This window comes from Brachyhypopomus gauderio, chromosome 4 (genome assembly GCF_052324685.1).
Source record: "Brachyhypopomus gauderio isolate BG-103 chromosome 4, BGAUD_0.2, whole genome shotgun sequence".
In the NCBI taxonomy this organism is placed as follows: Eukaryota; Metazoa; Chordata; class Actinopteri; order Gymnotiformes; family Hypopomidae; genus Brachyhypopomus; species Brachyhypopomus gauderio.
Genome location: NC_135214.1, coordinates 31,448,471 through 31,473,864, shown reverse-complemented (window position 1 = coordinate 31,473,864; position 25,394 = coordinate 31,448,471). Strand labels below are relative to the sequence as shown.

At 44.1% G+C, this 25,394-nt stretch overlaps 1 protein-coding gene across 2 annotated transcripts in view; it reads left to right on the top strand.

Annotated features, from left to right (window-relative positions):
- The first annotated feature begins 14,265 nt into the window (after positions 1-14,265).
- The window catches only part of ajap1 (adherens junctions associated protein 1), a 45,901-nt gene continuing 34,772 nt past the window's right edge, over positions 14,266-25,394 (top strand). Inside the window, exons 1-2 of one of the 2 annotated variants that reach the window (XM_077003914.1) lie at positions 14,266-15,045; positions 25,333-25,394. The exon at positions 25,333-25,394 is cut by the window's right edge and continues 47 nt beyond it. Coding sequence is in view for 1 of the 2 variants with exons in the window: in XM_077003913.1 (XP_076860028.1) it covers positions 15,017-15,045 (29 nt within the window). In the remaining variant the exon portion in view is untranslated. The remainder of the gene's footprint in view (positions 15,046-25,332) is intronic. The other variant, XM_077003913.1, reaches the window with a different exon arrangement.

The window sequence follows — 25,394 nt, the reverse complement described above, 5'->3', positions numbered from 1 at the left end:
CCAGAATAACACTGGGTTGTGTTCAGGCAAGTCTTTGGATGTCTTTGAGTGGCTGAGCCAAATCCAAGAAGAAACTTCATCGAAGGTCTGTGAAGAGATGAGAAGATGGTAGCTCAGAGATGCTAACCATCCGGTGTGCCATAAACTGGCCAAATCCAGTTGTGCAAAGCTTGTTGAAATGTATCCAAGAAGACTTGAAGTTTTAGCTACTGTCAAAGGGGCTCCTGTAAAGTACTGAAAGTGGAGTTTGAATATGTTTCTGTAGGAACCCTGAGACTAGGTGTTGGATTCTCTACTATCTTGGTTGTATTAAACTTCTCTGTTGATTGGTATCCATGTCCACCACCTGTTTGAGGCTCTCTACTATTGTATTGAACCCAGGACCTCTGTTCCACCATCGCAGAACAGCACAAACAAGACAGTATGTCACCTTCAGTGAGCCAGAACAGGTACAAGACAAAGATTAACAGCCCCTGAAGGGGACAGCAGCCGTCTGTTAGTAACGGGACGCAAATGTAAGCAGAATACCGTCTGTCTATTTGAGCCACAAACTGGTTAAGTGTCCTTTGTGTCTGATGACCAACGAAGGATTAAGACCATGTTAAGAGCTTTAAAGGTTTATGTGTGAAGGGCCTTGTTTGAAGATGGTATATGTTGTATTAAAGCGTGCTGAATAAACTCCCTGGCCAACATTGCTAAAACGTCACTAAGTTTTCTTGATCGAGCGCTCAAACATCCATTCTTTGGCATTGTCGACACGGTTCCAATACCCTGAGAGCTGGGGAGGTCCTTTGAGACCCAGGGCAATTCCACATCAGACTGGCTCAAGTGTGATTACTCACCTTAGTGAGCCACTTGCCTGAGGTCCTGGAAGGAAATTATTGTCACAGGGTCACAGGATAAAGTTTGAGAATGAATTTCCTTGATTATCTGACCAAGGTTCCACTTAAAGAAGACATGGTAGGCTCCTGATGTGAAAAGGATAAATGTTAAAACACAAAACAAACAAACAAAAAAATGAAATGAAAAGAATATTGCCATTATTTTTACTAAAAAAGAAAAGGTAACATTTTAATTAAATTGAATTATTTCTGTGTTTAAAGTCATAAACTCACAAAAAAGGATTTGTGACACTGGGAGCAGGGAGACGGACGAGGCACGAGTCTGATGGTCGTTGCACTAACGTCACTGTATTTATATACAAATAAGGGCAAACAGCACACATGAAACAGTAACACATTTGCACATGTATGACTCCAACAAAGACGAGCACGGGACACTGTGTGAACACACATTAAATAGACAAACCACATAAGCCCCAAGTGATCACGAGACGAGCCACAGGTGAGACCGATGAGCCCTCAGACACAACTGCACCCACGGAGATCCACAGACGCAGACAACTAGACTCAGACGACTAAACGTAGACAACGTAAACACACACTCAAAAGGGAGGGGTCAGGGGCTGTAACGTGACAGGATTCACATGGTAAGAGATCTTGGGAATCTTGCCAGGTGAATAAAATGCATAGAGTATGGAAATATTTAGACGAGAAACTGATTAAATTATGGAGTCAAAAACATGTGGGAAGTTTCTTAAACAGAGTATTGTAAGTACAGTGTTGATGTAAAACAGGGGTAATCAATTAAATCTTTCCGCGGTCCATTTTTGGCAGATAGCTCAGACCTTAGGTCCGGGGTCCGCGGGTGGCGAACGAAAGTTGTTGAGTTGTTGAGCGGGGGGGGGGGGGGGGGGGGGGGGGGGGGGGGTGCGAACGAAAGTTGTTGAGCGGGGGGGGGGGGGGGGGGGGACGTAACACTCGTCTGAAAATAAATTCTCCGGTTTAAAATATAGTCTCCCGTTAAAAATTTTTTGGCATTTGGGTCCGTATCCAGTTAATCGGGAATGTGATTGGGTCCGGACAGGACGGCGTTCGGGTCCGGATCCGGACCGCGGTCCGCCATTTGGTGATACCTGATGTAAAAGAAGAGGAGACATTGTTTTGATTTAGGAAAAAAAGATATGCTTGGTCAAAGTTTAGAAAGTGGGAAATGGAGGCTGAATGAAAACAGTAAGAAGAGGGTAGTAAACGTCAGAGTAAAGCTCAGCAGATGCTTAGGTCCAAAACTGCAGATGAATCCCCTGCTGTGATGATGGCGTGATTCCATGACACCCTGCTCTGTCTGTGCTCAAGATGTCAACACCACCAAAGGCCTGTGTCAAACCAGCACTACGAGATGCTGACGGCCAAAAAGCTGAACCCCCAGTAGTGAAAAGGGCTGGTCACCAGGTCGGAGATGAACAACCTGGTCAAACACATGACTCAACATGAATAAGACTGGCTAAGCTGGCCCACATGTACAACACCACCATGAATCATGAGTGAGTGAGCATCATGAATGGTCCCTCATTCTGACTAAGATTAAGTGGACTGAGATTAAAGGTGACCGGGATGCACTCAAAGAACAGCTGGGACCCTGTGATGGATTGGGTGACCTCATGAATTCTTTTAGACCAGCTTTTTTGGTCACTGGAGACTTGAAAATGGACAACGCCAAACAATGAAGTGATGATGTGATGGGCAGTGTTGCGAATAGGTAACGGCGTCATTTTGTCAGTAACGGGAAAATATAATTAATTACTTTTCCTGGTGTTACAACGCCGTTGACGTTACTGGTCATTAAAAGCGGTGCGTTACTATATATTTATATACTAACAATAATCCGAGCGGACCGCTGCCCAGGTTAGTGAGGAGTAACAGATCTCGATAGGTCACAGTTCTCGATGTAACACCTGTTTAACTTAACAAGTCAGTAATCGATTGGCTAAGGCACCGTTATGGTAGCCAGTGTTTTTACACTCGCGCCAAAGCACACCAGTGACACACGACACAAATGGAGAAGAGGCAGAAATGGCGAGTCAGGAGCAAGCCGAAGAAAAATTTGCATTTTCAAGGTGGCGATATAAACATTATTTAAGAAAAATACTTGAAGTTCCTGAATGTCTACCAGACTGGGTATTTGATTTATTTAATTAAGAATAGAGGTTTTATTGTTAAATTTACTTCTGTTGTGAACAAACCAGTTGTCTTAGGTTGAGAGAATTAAATTTAATTTGATAGATGTAAATGCACGTTAGTGTAACTGTTTACTTGTGCTTTTTTTTTTTTTTACAAAGATTTGAGATTTTAAAGGATTTTATCCTGCACTGCTCTGTTGATGTGCAATAAATATCAAAAGTTAAACACCTTTCTGATCTACTCATTTCAACTGACTGTGAAAACTGCTTTTTCAAAAAATCCTTATTCATTGGCATATAACTTTTTTTTTTACTGTAATGCAAATAGTTACTTTGCCTGGGTAACAAGTTACTTTTATTATAGAGTAATTCAGTTACTAACTCAGTTACTGTTTTGAACAAGTAGTGAGTAACTATAATTAATTACTTTTTTAAAGTAACGCTCCCAACACTGGTGATGGGCCCATAGATGAAATTTGGTGAACAGGCTGCAGTGTCTGACCACGTTGGTGTGGAAGACCTCCCACCACAAGACAATTACATCCAGTTACATCCAGGCCCGTTGACAGTCTTGCTGGGGCCTGGGTAGGGCTGCACGATTAATCGTATTTTTATCGTTATCGCGATGTGAAGTTTCACGATAAACACATCGAAAGAGCCACGATAACTCCTTGAATAACAGCAAACTCAAATTGCGTTATCCTCGTCCAGCAATAGAGGGAGCTATTCGCGCTGCAGACTATGATCACGTGACGTAAGTAGGCAAGAGGCAGAGTGAGGCAGAGTTGCCAGGTTCGCGGTTTTCGCCAAATTGGGCTTGTTTGAAAATCCAGCCGCGGGTAAAAATTCTGGGGCCGCAGGGTGCGGTTTTTTGGGGCTACTTTTGAGTTGGGCTACTGCGGAAGTTACAAGTCAACACTAAGAATCGATCGCGATATAATACTTAATTTGTCTCATTTCACACTCGCAACCCCCACCCCGCCGACAACTTACACTCGCAGATTTTGTGCGGAAAACTTTTGTAGGACCTGGCAACCCTGGAGTGGGGGTGAACACGCTCATCAGACACGCGATTTGGTTTAAGCCTGGTTTACACTTGATGCGGCGCGAGGGTCCGGGAGGCGAAAATAACGTAATCGCGGTGGCTTCGCCCGTGTGCAATTGCCTCGCGCGCTGTCGATTCACGAGGTCGTGCACCTCTCGAATTTTGTAAGTTCGCGCGCGCCGCGTCTCGGCGCAATGAGAACAGTCATGTTTGCAGGGTTCATCTATACAAGGTGGAATTCAAGCACTTGTACGTCACTTTCAAGGTCCATTTCAATAATTCCCAGCACGTTATTGAATTAAATATTTATACATATACTCTAAATGATTCGAAATAATTCGCTTTTTTATCACATTATTTAATGTTATTATTTATTTAAAGTTCGCGCGCGCCGCGTCTCGGCGCAATGAGAACAGTCATGTTTGCAGGGTTCATACACCTATACAAGGTGGAATTCAAGCAATTGTATGTCACTTTCAAGGTCCATTTCAATAATTCCCAGCACGTTATTGAATAAAATATTTATACATATACTCTAAATGATTCGAAATAATTCGCTTTTTTATCACATTATTTAATGTTATTATTTATTTAAAGTTCTCGTGCGCCGCGTCTCGGCGCAATGAGAACAGTCATGTTTGCAGGGTTCATACACCTATACAAGGTGGAATTCAAGCACTTGTACGTCACTTTCAAGGTCCATGTCAATAATTCCCAGCACGTTATTGAATTAAATATGTATACATATACTCTAAATGATTCGAAATAATTCGCTTTTTTATCACATTATTTAATGGATATTTATTTTCAAAACGCCCAATCTTAACGTCTTCACGTTCTCTCATGTTTCGTCCTGGAATTAACAAGAGGCTCGTATATGTTAACGTAATGCAAGAGAATTGTTCAGTCAGACAGATATTTGTTGTGAAACGAAGTAGTTACAATTTCAAGCCTTTTCAAATACTTTAGCCTAAATTCCAGCACTTTTTCAAACCTGAAACACAAAGCAACATTAAAATTGGTCAGGTAAAAGTTCATTCCCCTGTATTTGAGGGGTGTTTTTTTTATACTACTAGGCCTACATATCGTTTCGGACAACACTGCAAAGAATGTGACACGGCAAGATTAAACGCTTCTGCCGTTCGCGGAGGTTAACGAGGTGTGCGTAGTCGCTCACTCGTGAAAGTATAAACCTAGATTGAATCTATTGTTGAATAAACCTGCAAAATATTTGGAATTATTCTGGATTCATTACACAGTAAAAAACAAAACAAATTGCCGTGCTGCTGTTCAGAGAGACACTACATTTCTGTATTTTAATCTTAATTTATCGTGGTTCACATCGATATCGGGATATCCAACAATGTTATCGCACATCGCAATTCTAGTCCATATCGTGCACCCCTAGGCCTGGGACAAGAAAGTTTCATGTGCTTGGACTTACTTGAGACTTGCAAAACACTGACTTGGTCCCACCTCTGGTATATAATATAGCCACTCATCAAAGCTGTTTCTGACAGCTGACTGGTTTATACTTGACGCGTCGCGAGCGGCGTGAGAGTTCGCGCGAAAATGACGTAATCGCAGTCGCACCGCGCCTCAGCGCTATGAACAAAGTCATGTTTGCAGGGTTCATACACCTTTATAAGGTGGAATTCAAGCACTTGTACGTCACTTTCAAGGTCCATTTCAATATTTTCCAGCACGTTAAACTTAATTAAGTTAAATATTTATACATATAATCGAAATGATTCGAAATAATTCGCTTTTTATCACAGTATTTAATTGTTTATATTCAAAACGCCCAATCTTAACGTCTTCACGAGAACTGTTCAGACAGCTATTTGTTGTGAAACAAAGTAGTTACAATTTCAAACATTTTCAAGTACTTTAGCCTAAATTCCAGCACTTTCCAAACTTGGAACACAATGCAACTTAAAAATTCATCAGGTAAATGTTTTCCTTTCTTTTCTGCGCTCCAGATTTCTGTATTTACTTTAACTATCCACCACTGTATTTCCCGCTGTTGGGGCGGGGTACCAGGCGGTTACGGTCGGTGCTGGATCAAACCATTTTCCAGTGGGAGGCGGGGGTGTATGCACTTAATGGAAAATATGCAGATAGGTAAAAAAACATATATATTTTAACCATTGAGCTTATTTTGGGTACAAAATTTTATATTAATGAAAGATTTCAAGATTATTTAAAAATTATAGACTTTAAATAAAAAATAAATTGCTGGGCTCTTTGATGGGCCCCCCTGGCCCTGGGGCCCCCCTGGCCCTGGGGCCCGGGACAACAGACCCGGGTGTCTCCCCCTGTCGACGGGGCTGATTACAATCAATACACTGAAGAACCTTCACCACCAATAGCAAAACAGGACGCACCATCTACCAACTCACGTGAAAAACAGCTTTTAGAGACGGAGACTATAACTACAGGCGTTCTTGGCTGATACTGGTACATTGTGCTCTGTTATTACGCATTTCTGTCGTCCAAATGTCCCACTCTCACAGGTGGAGTTTCAGGCTTGCCAGTGGCTAAAGTTTTTGATCTCAGAAACATGCCTGATCGATTTGCTGGGTTGAAATTTAGTCATTTTGATATTGTTCTTAAAATTCCTTTAATGTCCATACGGCCCCAATTGGCATTTTAATGGAAATGGAGATCGCCTCATGATTATTTCTTCTCGTGGGACATAGATGCATGAGTTTACACCGAGGTTTATCTAGACTTTTATCTTGGGTTTTTGCAAGGTTTTTGTGTGAGGTTTTGAATTGTACTTCTCTCTTTTCCCCTTGTCAAGCAGATGTTGAGTTTAAATCAAAATGACTTGCTACACCAGAGAGTGAATCTTCAGTTCTTTCTAACTTGTTTTAAGATTATGATCAAACATGTTTTATTTTTACCGCACAGTTAAGGTGTCAGTTATTGGAGAGCATCTACACTTATTTGTGGTTCCTGCCGACACATTTCAGTAGCTACAACTGATGGTGACTGGACTGCAGTGGGACCACAGTTAGAAAGAGCACAATTGTGTGCGGTATGAAGGCCAATACTGTAGCTCCTCTACAGGAACTTGGCAGGTTTGCTTGTTTAGAGTAGCTCCAGTGTGCCGTGGCCACCATGCTGCAAATGAACCGGCATCAGATTTGTCTAGAGTGTCAGATATAGATGTTTTTGGACCTATTTTGAATGTGAAACCTGTTGAGGTTTCGTTCCAAGTCTGATTTCTGCCTTTTTTGTGCTCATTTGCCTATGTCCCCTGTGGTAGAACAAGGATTGGGTGACATTTTCAATTCATTAATTGAATGTGAGGCTGTGGTTCCTTGTGATTCCTCACCAGTGAATTTTCCACTCTTAGCGGTTAGGAAAGCTAATGGAATCTGGTGCTTGGCACAAGACCAATACACTCTTAATTCTACTGTTCAGCATACACCTCCCACAGTTACAAATCCATCAACTATTTTATCTGGGATTGATGCTTGGTCCTAGATCCCAACTAGGACCCTTGTTTTTCTACAATGAATTTGGCCAACGAATTTCTTAGCATAGCGTACTGGCTCACCTCAATGTGTAATACAGGTTCATTTATTTATTGAGCTATTGCTAATGATGTACTCACAATGCTCCAAGAGCACACCCACTGTCCTTGCTTGTTTTCTATTGAACTCAGATGCAACTTAAGACTCCTTGATGTACCTTCATGTGCATGCACCATAATTCCTTATGTAGATGATTTATTGATCACTTCTGATTCCCAGTAGGCATGTGAAACACACTCAGCTTCCTTCCTGAAAATGGTCATAAGTATTCACCTGAAAAGCTGCAACTATGCCAGAGTGCAGTTAAATATTTAAATCACATTATTTCAGAACAAGGTCCCTGTATTGATCAGTCATGAATTTCCTCTATTCTCTCCATGCCTAAACCCATTACCAAATCACATATCAGGAATGTAGTACGTACGTTAGCCTTCTGTTCATCAATAAAGATGACGCTGCAATCTCACAACCCATTTCTGACACTGCAGACAAACACCAGTTATCAATGAAAGACAATGTGACGTGGACCCCTGAGGCCAACGCGGCCTTTCTGGGACTAAACCCTCGTTATCTGTAATCTGCATTTAATCCTGAGCACACAAATCCATTTTGTTTATATGTTAATGAATCCAGTGCATACATGTCTGTGGTTTTGATCCATTCTCTTGCTGAGAAACAGCATCCGGTGACGTATTACTTCAAATGATCACACGCTGTCACAAGAGGTCATCCCCCACACGTTACTCTCTCTGCCTCTTCAGGTTTAGCTGTCGTGCACCTGCTACATGTCTGCATGCCGCACGCAGTGAACTCTATACTGACCTCTGCACAGACCAACCATCTGACTAATGCATGGCTGCAGCCACTGCAAAATCGATTGTGCTCACTGGCTTATGGTATGTGACACTGGTGTAACTGGTGTTGAAATCCTGCAGCTCTGTTGCCTAATGAGACTGAATTCCATTCCTCATCTGCTTAGGCTGCTGATTTTTGTTTGGTCTGACCAGAGTCTGTATTTGCACTGAGTATCATTCTCTCACTGCAAACACAGACAGCAATTATGATTTCTCCACACTACACTTCTGTACTTACTGGTGTGAGCTGGGTTCTTGACCTCTTCCTCTTGTTGGTTGCACACGCTCATTTCTGTCTAATCTCTTGTCTGTGATCATGTTTCCTAACCACTTCTCTATGTCCAAGTGTAAAACTCAAACGGAAGGCAATCTTAGAGCTGACATTGTGTTTCTTTAACACGGCTAAAGGACCAGTAACATCCACGGCATTTGAATGAGAATTATGCATTTGAAGAATAGATGTGGTCAGTGTAAACAGGTTTGTATATAAACATCCTGTTCATAAGCAGGAATTCTTCAATATTTCCAATTCCTAAACACCCACACGCACATGCACATTACCGGCACCAGACCTGGGGGTGTATCTGGACCAGTCGCAGGCAGGGAGGTTCTGTGGGTCTGTGGACTGATGGGAATGGAGAAGGTACTGATATGAACAAACACTAGTTTATTTCTGCATTTGCTAAATACCTTGTTTTCCATTGGTCTCATCTTGATTCTCATGACTCCATACCAGTGTCAATATAAATAGATCAGTTATATTAAAAACGGTAACAGAATAAGACATTAACAGTGTGAAGTAATAAACAATTTGAAATAATAATTACATACACTTAATAACCATTAAAGTTCCATTTGGCATGATACTAGTGCCTATGCACACTTACAACAGAATACTGGCAACCTCATCTCTCGCCATACAGAAACAGTGTAAATAACTGTAGGCTGCCCGCACCAACAGTTGGAACCAAGTTGGATGCTAGCTCCAATTTAGGAAGCAAAACTCCAGTAAAGAAACATAGAGGAAGGTCCTCATTTCCAAAACATAAAGATCCTCTACATGGAGGATCTAAAATGGTATGACAAACCACCATTTTCTCTCATTTTTTTTTGTGGCAATCAAGAATGTCTAATAATGTATGCAGTTACACAGAACAAAGTTCTATATCATCTTGTTGCGTAATTCCTTTAAGTCTAAGTTAACTAATTCGTTTCTTCCACGGCTATTGGGTTTATGCTCTAAGTATTGAGCGAACAAAAGTATCAAAACATCGCAAACACTTTGCAAATACTTTCTGAACTACTCAGACTAAATGTGGACATGAATTAGAGTGTTTAAGAGTGATTTATAACATCTAGATTGATGGAGATGGAAAGGTTATTGATATGAACAAGTGCCAATTTATTTCTGGTTTTCACTGATTGAAACTTCCCCAATCAGTCCACCTTGACATCCTTAGGCCTGGCGTAACACCACTGTAACGACTCTCCTGGCCATAACCCTTCACGCTCCCTAGCCCCCTCTAGCGGTGTAAGATATGTGAAAAACAAATCACCGAAATATTAACAGCTTACACCTGGTCCTAATCTGCCGTGCGCCTCCCCTATATAAGGCTCACGCCCACACTCTGGCTTTGTGAAGTATTGCCAACCACGGTGCGTACTGTGCGGTTTCTCCTTGTTCTTGTTTACCTGTGTACAGACTTCTGCTTTCTCCCTAGACCACGCCTTCTGCTTTCTCCCTAGACCACGCCTCCTGCTTTCCCCCTAGACCACGCCTCCTGCTTTCTCCCTAGACTCTGTCTTCTGCTTTTTCCCTAGACCACGCCTCCTGCTTTCTCCCTAGACCATGCCTTCTGCTTTCTCCCTAGACCACACCTTCTGCTTTCTCCCTTGACCATGCCTTCTGCTTTCTCCCTAGACCACGCCTTCTGCTTTCTCCCTAGACCACGCCTTCTGCTTTCTCCCTAGACCACGCCTCCTGCTTTCTCCCTAGACTCTGTCTTCTGCTTTTTCCCTAGACCACGCCTCCTGCTTTCTCCCTAGACCATGCCTTCTGCTTTCTCCCTAGACCACACCTTCTGCTTTCTCCCTTGACCATGCCTTCTGCTTTCTCCCTAGACCACGCCTCCTGCTTTCTCCCTAGACTCCTAGGGCTCCTAGGCCTTCCCCTAGACCACGCCTCCTGCTTTCTCCCTAGACCACGTCTTCTGCTTTCTCCTTAGACCACACCTCCTGCTTTCTCCCTAGACCACGCCTTCTGCTTTCTCCCTAGACCACGCCTCCTGCTTTCTCCCTAGACCATGCCTTCCCCTATACCACGTCTCCTGCTTTCTCCCTAGACCACATCTTTTGCTTTCTCCCTAGACCACGCTTTCTGCTTTCTCCCTAGACCACGCCTCCTACTTTCTCCCTAGACCATGCCTTCCCCTACACCACGTCTCCTGCTTTCTCCCTAGACCACATCTTTTGCTTTCTCCCTAGACCACGCTTTCTGCTTTCTCCCTAGACCACGCCTCCTGCTTTTGCCCTAGACCACACCTCCTGTTTTCTCCCTAGAGCACGTCTTCTGCTTTCTCCCTAGACCACGCCTCCTGCTTTCTCCCTAGACCACGTCTTCTGCTTTCTCCCTAGACCACGCCTCCTGCTTTCTCCCTAGACCACACCTCCTGCTTTCTCCATAGACCACGTCTTCTGCTTTCTCCCTAGACCACGCCTCCTGCTTTCTCCCTAGACCATGCCTCCTGCTTTCTCTCTAGACCACGCCTCCTGCTTTCTCCCTAGACCACACCTCCTGCTTTCTCCCTAGACCACATCTTTTGCTTTCTCCCTAGACCACGCTTTCTGCTTTCTCCCTAGACCACGCCTCCTGCTTTCGCCCTAGACCACACCTCCTGTTTTCTCCCTAGACCATGCCTCCTGCTTTCTCCCTAGACCACGCCTCCTGCTTTCTCCCTAGACCACGCCTCCTGCTTTCTCCCTAGACCACACCTCCTGCTTTCTCCATAGACCACGTCTTCTGCTTTCTCCCTAGACCACGCCTCCTGCTTTCTCCCTAGACCACACCTCCTGCTTTCTCCATAGACCACGTCTTCTGCTTTCAGCCTAGACCACGCCTCCTGCTTTCTCCCTAGACCACGCCTCCTGCTTTCTCCCTAGACCACACCTCCTGCTTTCTCCATAGACCACGTCTTCTGCTTTCTCCCTAGACCACGCCTCCTGCTTTCTCCCTAGACCACACCTCCTGCTTTCTCCATAGACCACGTCTTCTGCTTTCAGCCTAGACCACGCCTCCTGCTTTCTCCCTAGACCATGCCTCCTGCTTTCTCTCTAGACCACGCCTCCTGCTTTCTCCCTAGACCACACCTCCTGCTTTCTCCCTAGACCACACCTCCTGCTTTCTCCCTAGACCACACCTCCTGCTTTCTCCCTAAACCACGCCTCCTGCTTTCTCCCTAGACCATGCCTTCTGCTTTCTCCCTTACAGTCACAGGTTACAGTTAGCCTCCTCTCTCTCCCGGCGACACCTACTGTTCTCAGTTCTCCGAGTACTCCAGACCTCCCCAGTACTTCTGCTCATTGAGTCAAAATAAACAGAACACTCTGCAGCTGGATCTCTCCACTCTATGTCTCCTTCCGTGCGTTACAGCCACATTAAGAGTAAAGTGACTGTCAAAACTTAGTGTTGTTCTTAAATTAACAAAAGGGCTTGTTTTGTTGCAGCTCTTACTAGAGGTAAATTCTCAACCCTCCACACACAGTCACACACACCTACCCACATGTATGTATGTTTAATAGCCTGATAGACTCTGAAGATCTAGATTATTTCTAACCAAATTAGCAACGAAAGCTGCCAGTTAACATATTTTCCAAGCTCCCAGTTGTTTGGCAATAATTCAGCCCACAGGGAAAGGAAAAGGGTGATGAAGCCAATTATTGGTATCTGATATCCGATCAGCATTGTAAAAGAAACTCCCATCCACAGAACCCATCCCACCAGATGAGGTATGATATTGATCCCACAGAGCAGGGTGCAGTTCTCATAAATATCCTGTCTCATGCACTCTCATTCAACATTTAATCACTATGACCACTGGCTTTTCCAATACCCTTCAGGGGCGTGATTTAGTCCGATGGTAGGATCTCATAACCATACGGTTAACCTCATTATAAGTATTGTAAAAAAAAGAACTGCAAGAAGTGTATTCCCTTAGGAAATAATAATAATAAAAGTGATTGGCTCAGAAGGAGTAGGGAGTGGTTTGAAGCTTTGCATTGCTGTGCCATACCGAGCATTAATGACTGTTATTTTCCATCCACTTTCAAACACACACACACACACACACACACACACACACACACACACACACACACACACACACACACACACAATACAATACAACTCCTTTGGCAACATATATGTTTTGTGTTCCTTACATGCTGTAAAAATATGATTCAATATTCAATTCTTTCCTACTCAGACTGAACGGGTGCTACTTCAGTATTTGTTAGCGTGTATCTCAAGCCCGCAGTGATTTCCCTAAGCCTGCTGTTACTCCCCCCCCCCCCCCCCCCCCCCCCACCCCAGACTCAGACGAGCATGAGAACTAAACAGATGGTCCATAATGGACGCTTGTGTTGTCCTGAGAAGTACAATGTGGCTGCATGCAACAATCAACCTGTGACTGCTGCTCAAGCCCAACGTGCCACAGCTGGACCTGTTAGGGCGTCACTCCAACACACTATCACTCCAACACGCTATCACTCCAACACACTATCACTCCAACACGCTATCACTCCAACACGCTATCACTCCAACACGCTATCACTCCAACACACTATCACTCCAACACGCTATCACTCCAACACGCTATCACTCCAACACACTATCACTCCAACACGCTATCACTCCAACACGCTATCACTCCAACACGCTATCACTCCAACACGCTCCGTCTACCTACGTCTCCTCCTCACGCTCACACCAACACACCCACACTAACACTGGAGCATATGTACACATATGTACACATAACCCCCCCACCCAGTCTTATCAAGCTGCGTGGAGCAAACCCCAACACAGGGGCCCCCTTTAAGGCCACAAAGTGTCTGATACTTCATCACCCACTGAGCATTAAGCATTTATCACCCACTAAGAACTAAATGCTCTGGATAATAAGTGACTGCTGCCACCAGTGCTCATATGTAACATGTGCTCTGGAAGCAGCACTCACTCTGGCGTCTAACACAGGGTTACTGACTCAGGACGCAGATTCAGGGTGGACTTGCTCACGGCCTCTCTCCCACATAGCTGCTATTGAGCTGTGTATCAGTCAGTCCATAATAATAAAGAAGTTATGCGAAGCATAAGAGAGATAAACGGAAGCATAATTTTCCGTGTAATATGACGGAAAGGCTTTTGATGACTCAGTGAACCGTTTGGTCTCTGTATTAACCTTGGGGACCCCCCCCCATCTACCCTTGTCTCTGTCCGCGCGATCCACTGGTTGATCCCCTAATCGCTATTTTTTCCAGATTGATGTCACCCAGATAATGGCAGAAAATAGTTGAGGTTTGGAGCAACACTATGCCTGTCGGAAATGGTACCTGAGCGGAAAGGGATGTCTGTGCCAATGTAAAGGTTATGTAGAGACTCAAGTGTTATATATTTTACTTTAAAATGACGTCACGGGGGTGTCAGCCGAGGCAGGACTGGCAGGTTGTTAGTCAGACGGGGAAAGCGAGAAGAGAGAGAGAGAGAGAGAGAGAGAGAGAGAGAGAGAGAGAGAGAGAGAGAGGCTAGCGCGCAGGGGTGATAACATTGCGCACTCTGTCCAAATGATAAGTGCTCTTTTCACCCGCTCCCCCGACAAGGCGATGGTAACAGCGCCTTCGCCAACTCCGTCCACCTGAAGCGGCTCTTCGTTTTGCCGCTTCTTGGTATCTTTTTCGCGTCACGTTACAATCTTAAACCATCTCTGCAAAGATTTGCGAAGTATCGACTATGTGCCACAGCTGACGTGACGGCTTGTTTGAATCGGCACCGCGGAGTCTCGGTATGTTTGTGTCGCGCGATCCTTATGTTTGATTTAGATCTGCTTAATTAATGATGTAGGTAAAAGTGCGCGGTCAGATGCAGGAGATGTCGACGCTTCCTCCTCGCGTCCTAGACGACGTTCCCGTTGCTTCTTGACTTTTCAGTGGAGTACACAGCGATGTTTCACGAACTTTGATCTAAAGAAGACAGCTTTTGAAAATAATTCGACTCGTCGGCCCACATTGGCACACGTCCTCAACCAATTAAGGAAAAAAATAACGGGTAACTTAAAAGAGGACAAAACGTGTCCTTGTTTCCCAAGATATTTTGCATATTCCTCACTGGTGCGCTCGCTTACGGAGATCTGGAGCTGTTCTGGATATATGCGCGTAGAATGATAGCGTTCATGACATTTGGAGTAAGATCCTTAACTTGAAGGTGTAACACGCACCAACATCGACATTTGTGGAGTCCAACATAAATGGGAGGACTGATTCGGAATTGTTACGGAGAAATATGTGGATAAAACGGTGTATAGCACGCAGGTAAGAAAATACTGTTTTTATGGCACAAATATGTTTGATGCTTTAGTGCGCTGAGTGTTGTTTCTGAGTGATTTCCTCCATCTTAGGCAGATTTCCTAAACCTCTACCCCTTTTAAAAATCCTATACATTTAATGAAAATAGTTGCACGGTTTGAAAGGTTAAATGTCGACTGTTCCGAACGCCTGTCATTCTGGGTCATGAATCATGATCTCTTCACACTGACTATTCTAAAATAATTTAAAAAAACTCCAAGAGCTTTGTATTTTTATATAACGCTTTGAACATGTTGCGGGGGAGATTGGGTTGCGTTATAAGGACAAGCAAAACGCAATTAAGTTTTTATTTCGCGCTCGCTGGGGTCGCCAAACAACCGCGCTGCAATGCCAGACTTCACATCAGTTCTGGCAATTAGGTCGACTACCTGCTACCTAACATCCCTCCCTACACACACACACACACACACACACACACACACACACACACACACACACACACACACACACACACACACACACACACACACACACACACAGTGTCTGTACACACACATACATACACACTCACCCACACAAACACACAGTGTCTGTACACACACCACACACACACACACACACACACACACACACACACACACACACACACACACACACACACACAGCTATTAACTCTATGCCCCGTACAGTCTTTTAAGAATATTATGTAAACCTACTTGGTTCATTAAAAGACAGGACTATGAAGATGACATTTTAATTATAAGGTTCAAGCTTCTTGTGGGCTGGTAGAGGAAAGAGTGAGTGAGTGAGGGAGGATCAAACCCAGTGAAGATACAAGTTAATCAACCAATTAATAAACTGTGTGCATGGAGATGCACAGAGAACTGAAAGTACGACAACACTGTGATACAGAATATTCAGGGTATTTAGCCAACAACAATATCACATTTTCATTCATGCTAAATCCTTTCAAATTACCCAGTTTGGAGAACTACTGTTCTCTTTAAACTTATTTTTACTCAGAGCAGTAACAGCTCCCGAGCTGCAGGTGGAGAGGCAGCTGGGAATTGTAGTCTCCCCACCATTAGACTCATGGGAGACAAATGAGGACATGTCGGGCTGGCACTGTTGCTTAGGTGACTCAGTGGCCACCAGCATCGTCCTGCTTGGCCAAATCTTCCATGCTGAATTTAACGCCAGCAGTTAGATCTGCGGCCGAACTGCTCCAATTTCAGTCAGTTTAAGTCTTTTGGCCTTAATCGCTGTGGTAATTACACAGTGAGGAAGCTCCAGAAAGCTCATTGTCCATTTGCATACAGTGCTTTTCAATTCTGAGGTTCTACAGTTAATTAACCTTGATTTCTGCAGTTCATAAATCCATTTAGAAATGTCCGTGGAAAAAACTGACAGAATAAGTCTGTGTGGAAGCGTCCAGGGCAGCTACGTTCAGGGATTGATTTGTGTCCTGTTCAGTATTTCAGTATATGAACCGTTAGATAAATAAAGAACACTGATTGGAGGCCAGAATCTCTAATGAATATCATATAACTAACCTTAACCATACTGCACTCATCTTTTTTCTATAGATAAATACACTTGCTTGTTGACAGGATTAGTACTCAGAGCTCAAAATGCAGCAATAGATTATAAGTCCTAGTCCATGGGGGACGTTTATGAAACAGTAAATAGTCAAAAGGCTGTTATGTAATGTGTACTTAAACGGTGTTTCTCGTTGGCATTCCATGTGCATGCTCTTATGACCCTAAGGGTAACTCTCAATGTTTATGAAACCATCAAAAACTTGCCATCTCATTGATTATTACTCAAACATAAAGTGATTGAAATAGCTGTGGACTAAATCAGATACTGGTCCATTAGTGACCTCAGTGACTATCTATTTATCCCACTCGTCTAAGTATAGGGTGTCCACCATGCTCCCTGCCACATGCTCATTGTGGCCTTCACTGTCTTTATGGCCTTGTTAATATAGTCCACTTCACCAGGATAAAGGGGAAAAAACTGTTCCCAAATGAGCACTTTTTCTCCACTGCTATACAAAGCGTGCTTTCATCACTGGGCCACGAGTCTCATTCAAAGTGAAGCTCATAGCTAGAACGCAGGCGGGCCTCCTCATCCTTATGACCACTGTTCAGTAGTGCGTGGACCTCAAAGTGGGATCCTGAAAAGAGGCGCCTCAAAGGGGCTGCCCGGGTAAACGAAGAAAACAAACAAGTGTCACAGCTCAGAGCTCCCTGTCTCGGCTCACACCACGCACCCCAACCTTGCTGTCTTAAAAAAACCACAGAAAAAGCCATAGAAGAAATGGGCTTGGATACTGGGAGGCTCGGGAGGAGCTCACTGTTTAAAGCTCAGCGTTCAGAGTTATTACCATCTTATAAAGCACATGATGCATTAGAGATTGTCTACGTTCCCCCCTGCAAAACACATGGCAACCAAGAGAATTTTGTCCATTTAAATTCATGAGGTAACATGTTTTTATTGTTCAGCTGAAGACTAATTTTATGGCACTGTGGTTGTAAGCAGGGACTGACAGCTGGGGCAATGTGTGGGAAAGAGACAAGTGTCAGAGGACCCCTGACATTACAAGGCATGGCTGGTGTAATCAATGCTTTGTTTAAAGGGATCAACATAGTCAATTTCTAGGACACTGGCATAAGCTGCAAAGAAGTTTAACTGAACAATAGGTAATATATTTACTGTTCTAAATCATGATATTACCACATTACATGAAGGAAACATGTGACTGTGCAGGTTAAAAAAAAAAAAGCGAAGCAAACACAGGTGTCAGACTGAACAATTTAATGAAATAAACAAACCCGAACACAGATGTGTGATAACAGGAACAAAGGGAAGGCGATATAACATCAATGACTGACAGCAGTCACGCAAACAGAAACCGGAACAACATGATGATATAATAAAACACAGGCAGGACGCACACCACCTGAGTGGGCTGTGGCACAGAACCGAAGTATACACATTAATAACTGAAGACGAAGGAAAAGTCATATGCAATGCCCACTGCTGCTCGATGGGGGCATCTTCACACCTGGGTGGGGCAACACCGCACACCTGCAGTGTAGTGGCCACCCTATTCCTTGATGGAACTCCACTCTTGCTGACTGAATATGGAGGAACAGATATGATGCTGTGTTCCTATGGCAGCACATGGAGATAATGCAGAGACGGCAACCTCAGATGTTTTTCTCGGTGGGGCTCCTCGTCAGCTGCCGGTTCCAAAAATGGTCAGGCCTTGTTGTTATATTGGCTTTCTTTTGTCCCTGTTAGTGCATCTTTATGTTGTTCCATTTTTGTTACATTCATTAAACTCTTCAGCCTTTCTTTCTTTGATTTTTCCCTCACGATCTCCGCCTTGAGAGACATGCCAAGTAGAACACAGCGCACGGCAGACACGGATGCAAGCAACCAAACTGGATCGGCAGAGTTCATGTTAAGAGTCCACTTGACCTAAAATACCTCAGTGTCCTAATAAAAATCTTCATGACGAGGACCAGTAAAAGACTGGCAATACGCTTGAAAGATGGAGACATCCTAGAGCCCAGAATTCCTTGCAGAGTTTGTGAGTTTTCTCCAAAACAGGAGAACACTGAGCTTCAGCTAATGTTGATCAACCAAAATTTATCACAGCTACTAGTATTTAAGGAAATATCAACATTTATAATACTCTGTGGTCCATGTGTAGGTGGGTTATCATGGCAGCACAGCCGGTGACACAGCCGGTGAAGTGATCCCAACTAGTGCTAGCTAACACCATCATGCTAACACATGCTAACATTAACTGCTAACTGTCACACTTGAGGAGTGGACAGGCCATGGCTTATTACCTCAGCAACAACCAGAATGAAAAAATTACAGAAATATGACAGAAATGACAGAAACAGCAGAGTTTAGAGTAAACTGACTCTAAATTTGACTAAACTGAATGTTATTAGTCAATTTGTTTAGTGAATTCTGACCTCCAAATTGAGTAATATTACTTGTGCCCATCCATAGCTACTAGCTAGCTTAAGACTTATCTAGTTAGCTAGTATTATCTTATTGAAATGGCATATCTGTTTCAGAAAAGTTTATTCCGTTTTGTGACTGAATCAATAGATGTTGTCAAATTTTTTAAGCGTTATATTACTAAGTAGATATTTTAGTGAGGGTGGGGGGGGGGGCGAACGTAAAATGTTACGGGGGGAAATGGACGGATTTAAAGTGTGCAGAAACAGTCTAAATAGTCGTTTGAACTAACCTTGTGAAAACCAGGACATTAAATGAATTTTTTTTTTTTGCCAGGACCGAATATTAAAAAGAAGGAAAACTGGGACAAACCGGGACAGCCCGGGAAAACCGGGACAGCGGCGTGAAAACCGGGACAGTCCCGGGAAAACCGGGACAGGTGGCAACCCTACACCAGAGTCTGTATGTTCGGAGCAGAGCAGAGGCGTAGCGCAAAATTCTGGGGCCCCACCGCAAGGAGGCAATGAGGAGGCCCGTGCGTGAGCTAAAATCTCACGAGCGACCGTAGCGCGCGAACCTGCGCGAGCGGTGTAGGCGTTTATACTTTCGCGAGCGTCGCGAGCGTCACTGCAGTGTAAATATGGCTTTTCAGTGTTGTCCGAAACGATACGTTAACAAATACGAGCCTCTTGTAATTCCAGGACGAAACATGAGAGAACGTGAAGACGTTAAGATTGGGCGTTTTGAAAATAAACAACCATTAAATAATGTGATAAAAAGCGAATAATTTTGAGTATATGTATAAATATTTAACTAAGTTTAAAGTGCTGGGAAATATTGAAATGGACCTTGAAAGTGATGTACAAATGCTTTAATTCCACCTTGTTAAGGTGTATGAACCCTGCAAACATGACTTTGTTCATCGCGCTGAAGCGCGGCGCGCGCGAGAAATTACAAAATTCGAGAGGTGCACGACCTCGCGAATCGACAGCGCGCGAGGCCCTCGCGCACGGGCGGAGCCACAGCGATTACGTCATTTTCGCCGCGCAGACCCTCAAGTATAAACCAGGCTTAACATCACCCAGGAGGATGACTAAACAATAAACTCGTCCTAAGGCGGGGCCCACCTGTGTTCGGGGCCCCCCCGCAGTGCGTGCCTTGCGTGCCCCTCCCCTACGCCAGTGGAGCAGAGGGCTTTTGTTTTGGGGATAATGGGCTTAGCTTGAGTTACCATCCACAACCAGTCATGCTAACAGTGACCAATAAAATATAATACATTATAATAAATCCACAGTTTGATTTGTAATTTGCTAACATATACATTAGGTCAGTGGTTCCCAAAGTGGGGGGCGTGCCCCCTAGGTGGGGCGCAGAGCTATTGCAGGGGGGGCGCGGAGCTTGTAAATAAAACATGTGCACATGTGTCAATATGGGGGGGGGGGTGTGTGTAGGGGGGGCACGCAAAAATATTCTCATCTATTAAAGGGGGACACGGCAGAAAAAGTTTGGGAACCACTGCATTAGGCAATCAACATACTGGGTATGACTCATTGTCCTATACCATTGTCTTGTGCTTGTTTGATGTAGGATGATGTAGGGTTAAATATTTGATGTCAATGTCACATATTGGTCCTTTAAGGGTGGACATCATAGAGGGTGTAAATTAGTGCAGGAAAAGGCTACGTCTCTGCTAATGCCATTTTGCACTGTACCAGACCCAGTCTCCTCCTGGTAGTGAAAAAGTAAGAACTTTAAAGGCGTGCTCTACTCTCACAGCCTGTTGGTGCTGTTGGAAACGCTGGGTCTGGTTCCTAAGAACTAGAAACAAACAAGCAAAACAAAAACAAAGCCCATCATGTAGCAGTCAACACATTTAGGTGATGCGATCACGCTGACAAGATCTTGCTGAGTCCTTGAAACGCAGAGTTTAAAACAAGTGAAAGAGCAACTGTGGCACATTTTGTGCTCCATTAATGTTTGGACGTGATTTACGAAGCTCTTATACAAACCATTAAAGGGCAATGTAAAAATCTTACAAGCAGGTCCCTTTATAGCAATGCATAGACATCTCATTAGCACAGACTCCATAGAGAGAGGTGACACATCACATCTGTCACTGGGATCTTCCACCTCTCTCTCCTTCCATCTGTGATGTTAACATGTTTTGTGGCAGTCAAGGTCTTCACCTTTATGTTATTTGATGCTTTTGACGGGTTGATGTTAGAGAGAAAGACGAATACATGGACTCTCAGCTCAAACACGTTGTGTACTGAGTTTTCAGACTTTCCGTAAGGCAGAGCTAACAGAAGTGCACAGCATTGCCAGTAAAATATCTTACTTTTACATATCTTACATACTTTTCCCTGCACCCTGGGGAGGGGGATGGTTGGGGGGTGTGTGAGTTGTGTGATGTCACGGGGTCCCGGGTAGGAGGAGTCAGAGTGCGCTCAAACGTATGGATCCTTTAATAGGGCCCATGCACATACCTGTTTCATGCTGGAGCTTTTGTTCAATCAATAACGCTTCTATAAAGCCTCAAATTTATCCTGCACACTGCTACACCAACCGAGTCTACTGGCTCTCCAGGGTTCCCCTGCCTTCACCCCCCCAACTCCCTCCCCAATGCCCCAACCAACTCTCCCCCGCAACGCTCTCTCACTCCATCTTCATTGTGAATTGCTGGGAAACAAAGGCGTAAGGTTTTTCGAGCGATGGCCTCCCTGTGGATCTCCTCTTGTGTTTTCCTTTTGTCAGGCCCCCCATTTTAATTGGAGAGATGATGTAAACCTGTGATTATTGTTTATTATAAGTGGACGTTGTCAAATGGGAGTGAACCCGATTTTAATAGCTTTCTCACTCACTGAGCCACTTTTGGAATTTGTGTGTGTGTGTGTGTGTGTGTGTGTGTGTGAGCGCGTATGTGTGCTCATATTTTTAACTGGAGGGATGTGAGAGGTTTCATTAACGGGTCATTCAGATGCCTGTGGCTATTGCCTTTTTTATCAGCAAACTTTGCTCAGGCGGAACAAGGAATCCCCATCAGCACTGATGCAATATCACTCTATTCATCCATAGTAACAGCTGCTTCTAAGCCTTCAGGGCACTACTACGTGTGTGTGTGTGTGTGTGTGTGTCTATGTTATAACATGTTGAAGTGTGAGTATATGTGCAATGCATATGACTGTAAAAGACAGCATTTAAACATCATTATTTTTAAAAAATATATAATATTTTCAGATGACCTTCTGAGGACATCATACTCTGTCCTGGCTCAAATCCAGGTTCCTGTCAACACAACAATTCATTCAACTGACTGGTCACCATGTTATCACAACTGACTGGTCACCATGTTCTCACAACTGACTGGTCACCATGTTCTCACAACTGACTGGTCACCATGTTCTCACAACTGACTGGTCACCATGTTATCACAACTGACTAGGTAAAAGCAGTGAGAAATCCTCAGGAACTCAACCCTGAGAAACAAGCACTGTGCATCGGCAATGCTATATTGTAGATCTATTGTATTACTGTAGACGATTACACTATTGCACTATCACAGACATGTTGATTGTGAAGAGTTTTCTTCTGGACAGGCCTCACATATCCCTAGCAGGAGCGAAGTCCTTTGTGCGCCACAGTTGTTAAATGAATATGTGGGGGACTATCTGTTATGGGGCTGTTTGATATGTTATATGCTCTGGGCCAATGACTTCTGTCGCTGTAGTAAACCATCAAAGGAAATTGATAGAGTAAGGTTAGCTTAAACACCAGATACAACTCCACCAGGCGTACGCAAAGTGATCGTGTCGCATAATCGTCGATCCTATATGACAGTAATGCAGGCGGTAACACAGATACTCACTACACTTTCAGCACAGCTCATGATTTATGTGTATAAAAGTGCGGCGTGTTATTGCTGGAAATATAAAGACAAGGAGTTTCCCATTAACGGTAAAGCCAGTCAGTGTCTGGATGAGTTAAACACATACTACCTGTAATCTGTAAACAGCCTATGGCAGACCGCAGGAAGCACACACAAGGCCAGGACTGTGCACAGCACACAGAATAGCCCGTTTGCCCAAGGACGGGGCGTTTGGACTCACAGGGTCATTTCACAGCTGCGAGTTTTCCCTGCCCCTAAACCACCCCATTAAACCAGCGCATTAATTTCTAAGTGGAAACAGGTGTGATAAAACAGGCGTGGTGTACCACTCAGCGGTGCGCTTCCGCCTCGCTCCGGCGGCCCAGTGCGAGAAACCTGCTCTGTATGTTGAGGAGATTGCACCGGACCACGGCGGTTCTGCCCGGCCCGCTGGCCCGGGGCTCATCAGCCCGAATCAGCTCCTCCAGCTGCTCAGGTGCTGGATTCCGGGCCTCAGAACTCATGATCTTTCCTAAATCCTGATAAAAGTCCTAACTGTAATTTCAAACTCAAACTAAATGTGTGAAAATCTGTGAGCAGCAGCAGAGTCGATGTATTGGTCTTATAGCTGAAGCCAATATTCACAGCTACTGGCAACAGGGGACCTGAACTGAGGCACCACACAGAAGATTTATAGAAGCTTTATTGCTCGAAGAGAAACGGTGCTTACTGGCCTAGTTATCACACACTAATGATATACAGTGAAACGGGTCATATTTACATGAAACAATCTGTCAGTTACAACATACTCAAGGAGGATGAATGTAATGAGTCTTTAACTGTTTTTATATAAAGAGGAGGTGAGCCTATAAAGACTGGGCAGCTGCTATTGTTGATTCTTGTCCATTTTAAAAAGTGCAGCGTTTAATCAGATACATTATGGTAAGGCAGTAGTTTGTTATTCTGTTATTTCATACAGGGGTTACATGTGTGATGGGCAGGGAGTGCATAATAAAATGGAAGCGACCACGCCAAGTCTCAGGGAAAAGGAAGGTTTTAATGAAGAAAGTGCGCAAACCAAAAACCCGTGAACTGATCCGAATTAAGGATATAATAACCAGCAGTCAACTGGTACAAGGACAAGACATATATAGACAGACAAACGACCATCAGGTGAGGCGGATAATAGACTCCGCCCACCTGAGGGACTAACACAATGCAACAAAAACAGGACAACTGCCGTTGTGGACGGGGGCGACCGGCAGGGGGCCCTCCATACCGTGACATTTTCAGAGAACAAGTTTTCTGCAAAACTGCACAGGAACCCTATAATGGGTTACAGTATTTGTCTTCTAATGTCCAAGTCCACTAGAATTTGTATGTCAGAATGAGAATTATGCCTTAATGACCAGTATACACTTACACATTTAAAAATCAGAACTCCAACATGTGGGGTCTTTCTCAACACATCCACCCCTCAGTGCTCGAGCTTGTGGGTCTTTCTCAACACATCCACCCCTCAGTGCTCGAGCTTGTGGGTCTTTCTCAACACATCCACCCCTCAGCGCTCCACCAGTGTGGGCTCCTGCTTCTTTGCACGGAGCAGAAGTCACCCAGGGTCTTGCCCAGGTCTCCTCTGGCCTCCCCACGGTCCCACCATCACTCCTCATACCACGGCCATCAAGAGAAGGCGTGGTTTGCACTTGTAGAAGGACCCATAGATCAAAGTGCTCCTCACCCAGTCTGCACCCCAATCGATCCCCTTAATCTACTGCACATTTAAAGCGTCTGCACAGACCTCTGCACTTCACATATTGACTGTAAAACGTCACTGTATGCCTTCTGGATGCATTTTTAAAGCATGTTTTGATAATTGATTATGGCATAGCTGTAAAAAAAAATAGCACACGTTGACCTAATAAAGGATTATATGAAAATTAATAGGAATGGATGATGAAATTGCATAAAGGAGGCTTGCCTTAAGACATGACTACACTGCCTCCCAATTACCCATGCATAGACAATTAGTTGGCTGAAATGAGGGTGCACTTATGGATGTTGAAACAATCAAAGAATGTGCAAACCTGGAAGAGGTGGCCATGGAGGTTTGGTGAGTCTACATCAGGGGGGAGGGTTGTGCAGGGCCTGGTGGGGATCTGTGGTTAGGTGACATTTCATTGGCTCATCTGTTACTTGCATAAAAGTGCTGTCGTTCACCATCTGTAATGTTAGTAGGTTGGCAGACCAGAAAAGAATCAAACAAAAATCTGATACATTTCCATTGTGGTCCTAAGTAACCACATGAGAAGATTCAGTTTAGAGCCATGAAGGATTGTGCATGACCTGAAAGGGCTCTGTTTTGGGCAAAAAAGGTTGTCTCCAACCTCAGACAGGAACTCTTCTCCCCAGGGGGGTTCATCTGTCCTTTCATGTTTCTGTAGGGCACTCCATTTTCCGTGCAGCTGAGAATATCCTGGATGAAACGTATCTGATCCGTGATGCA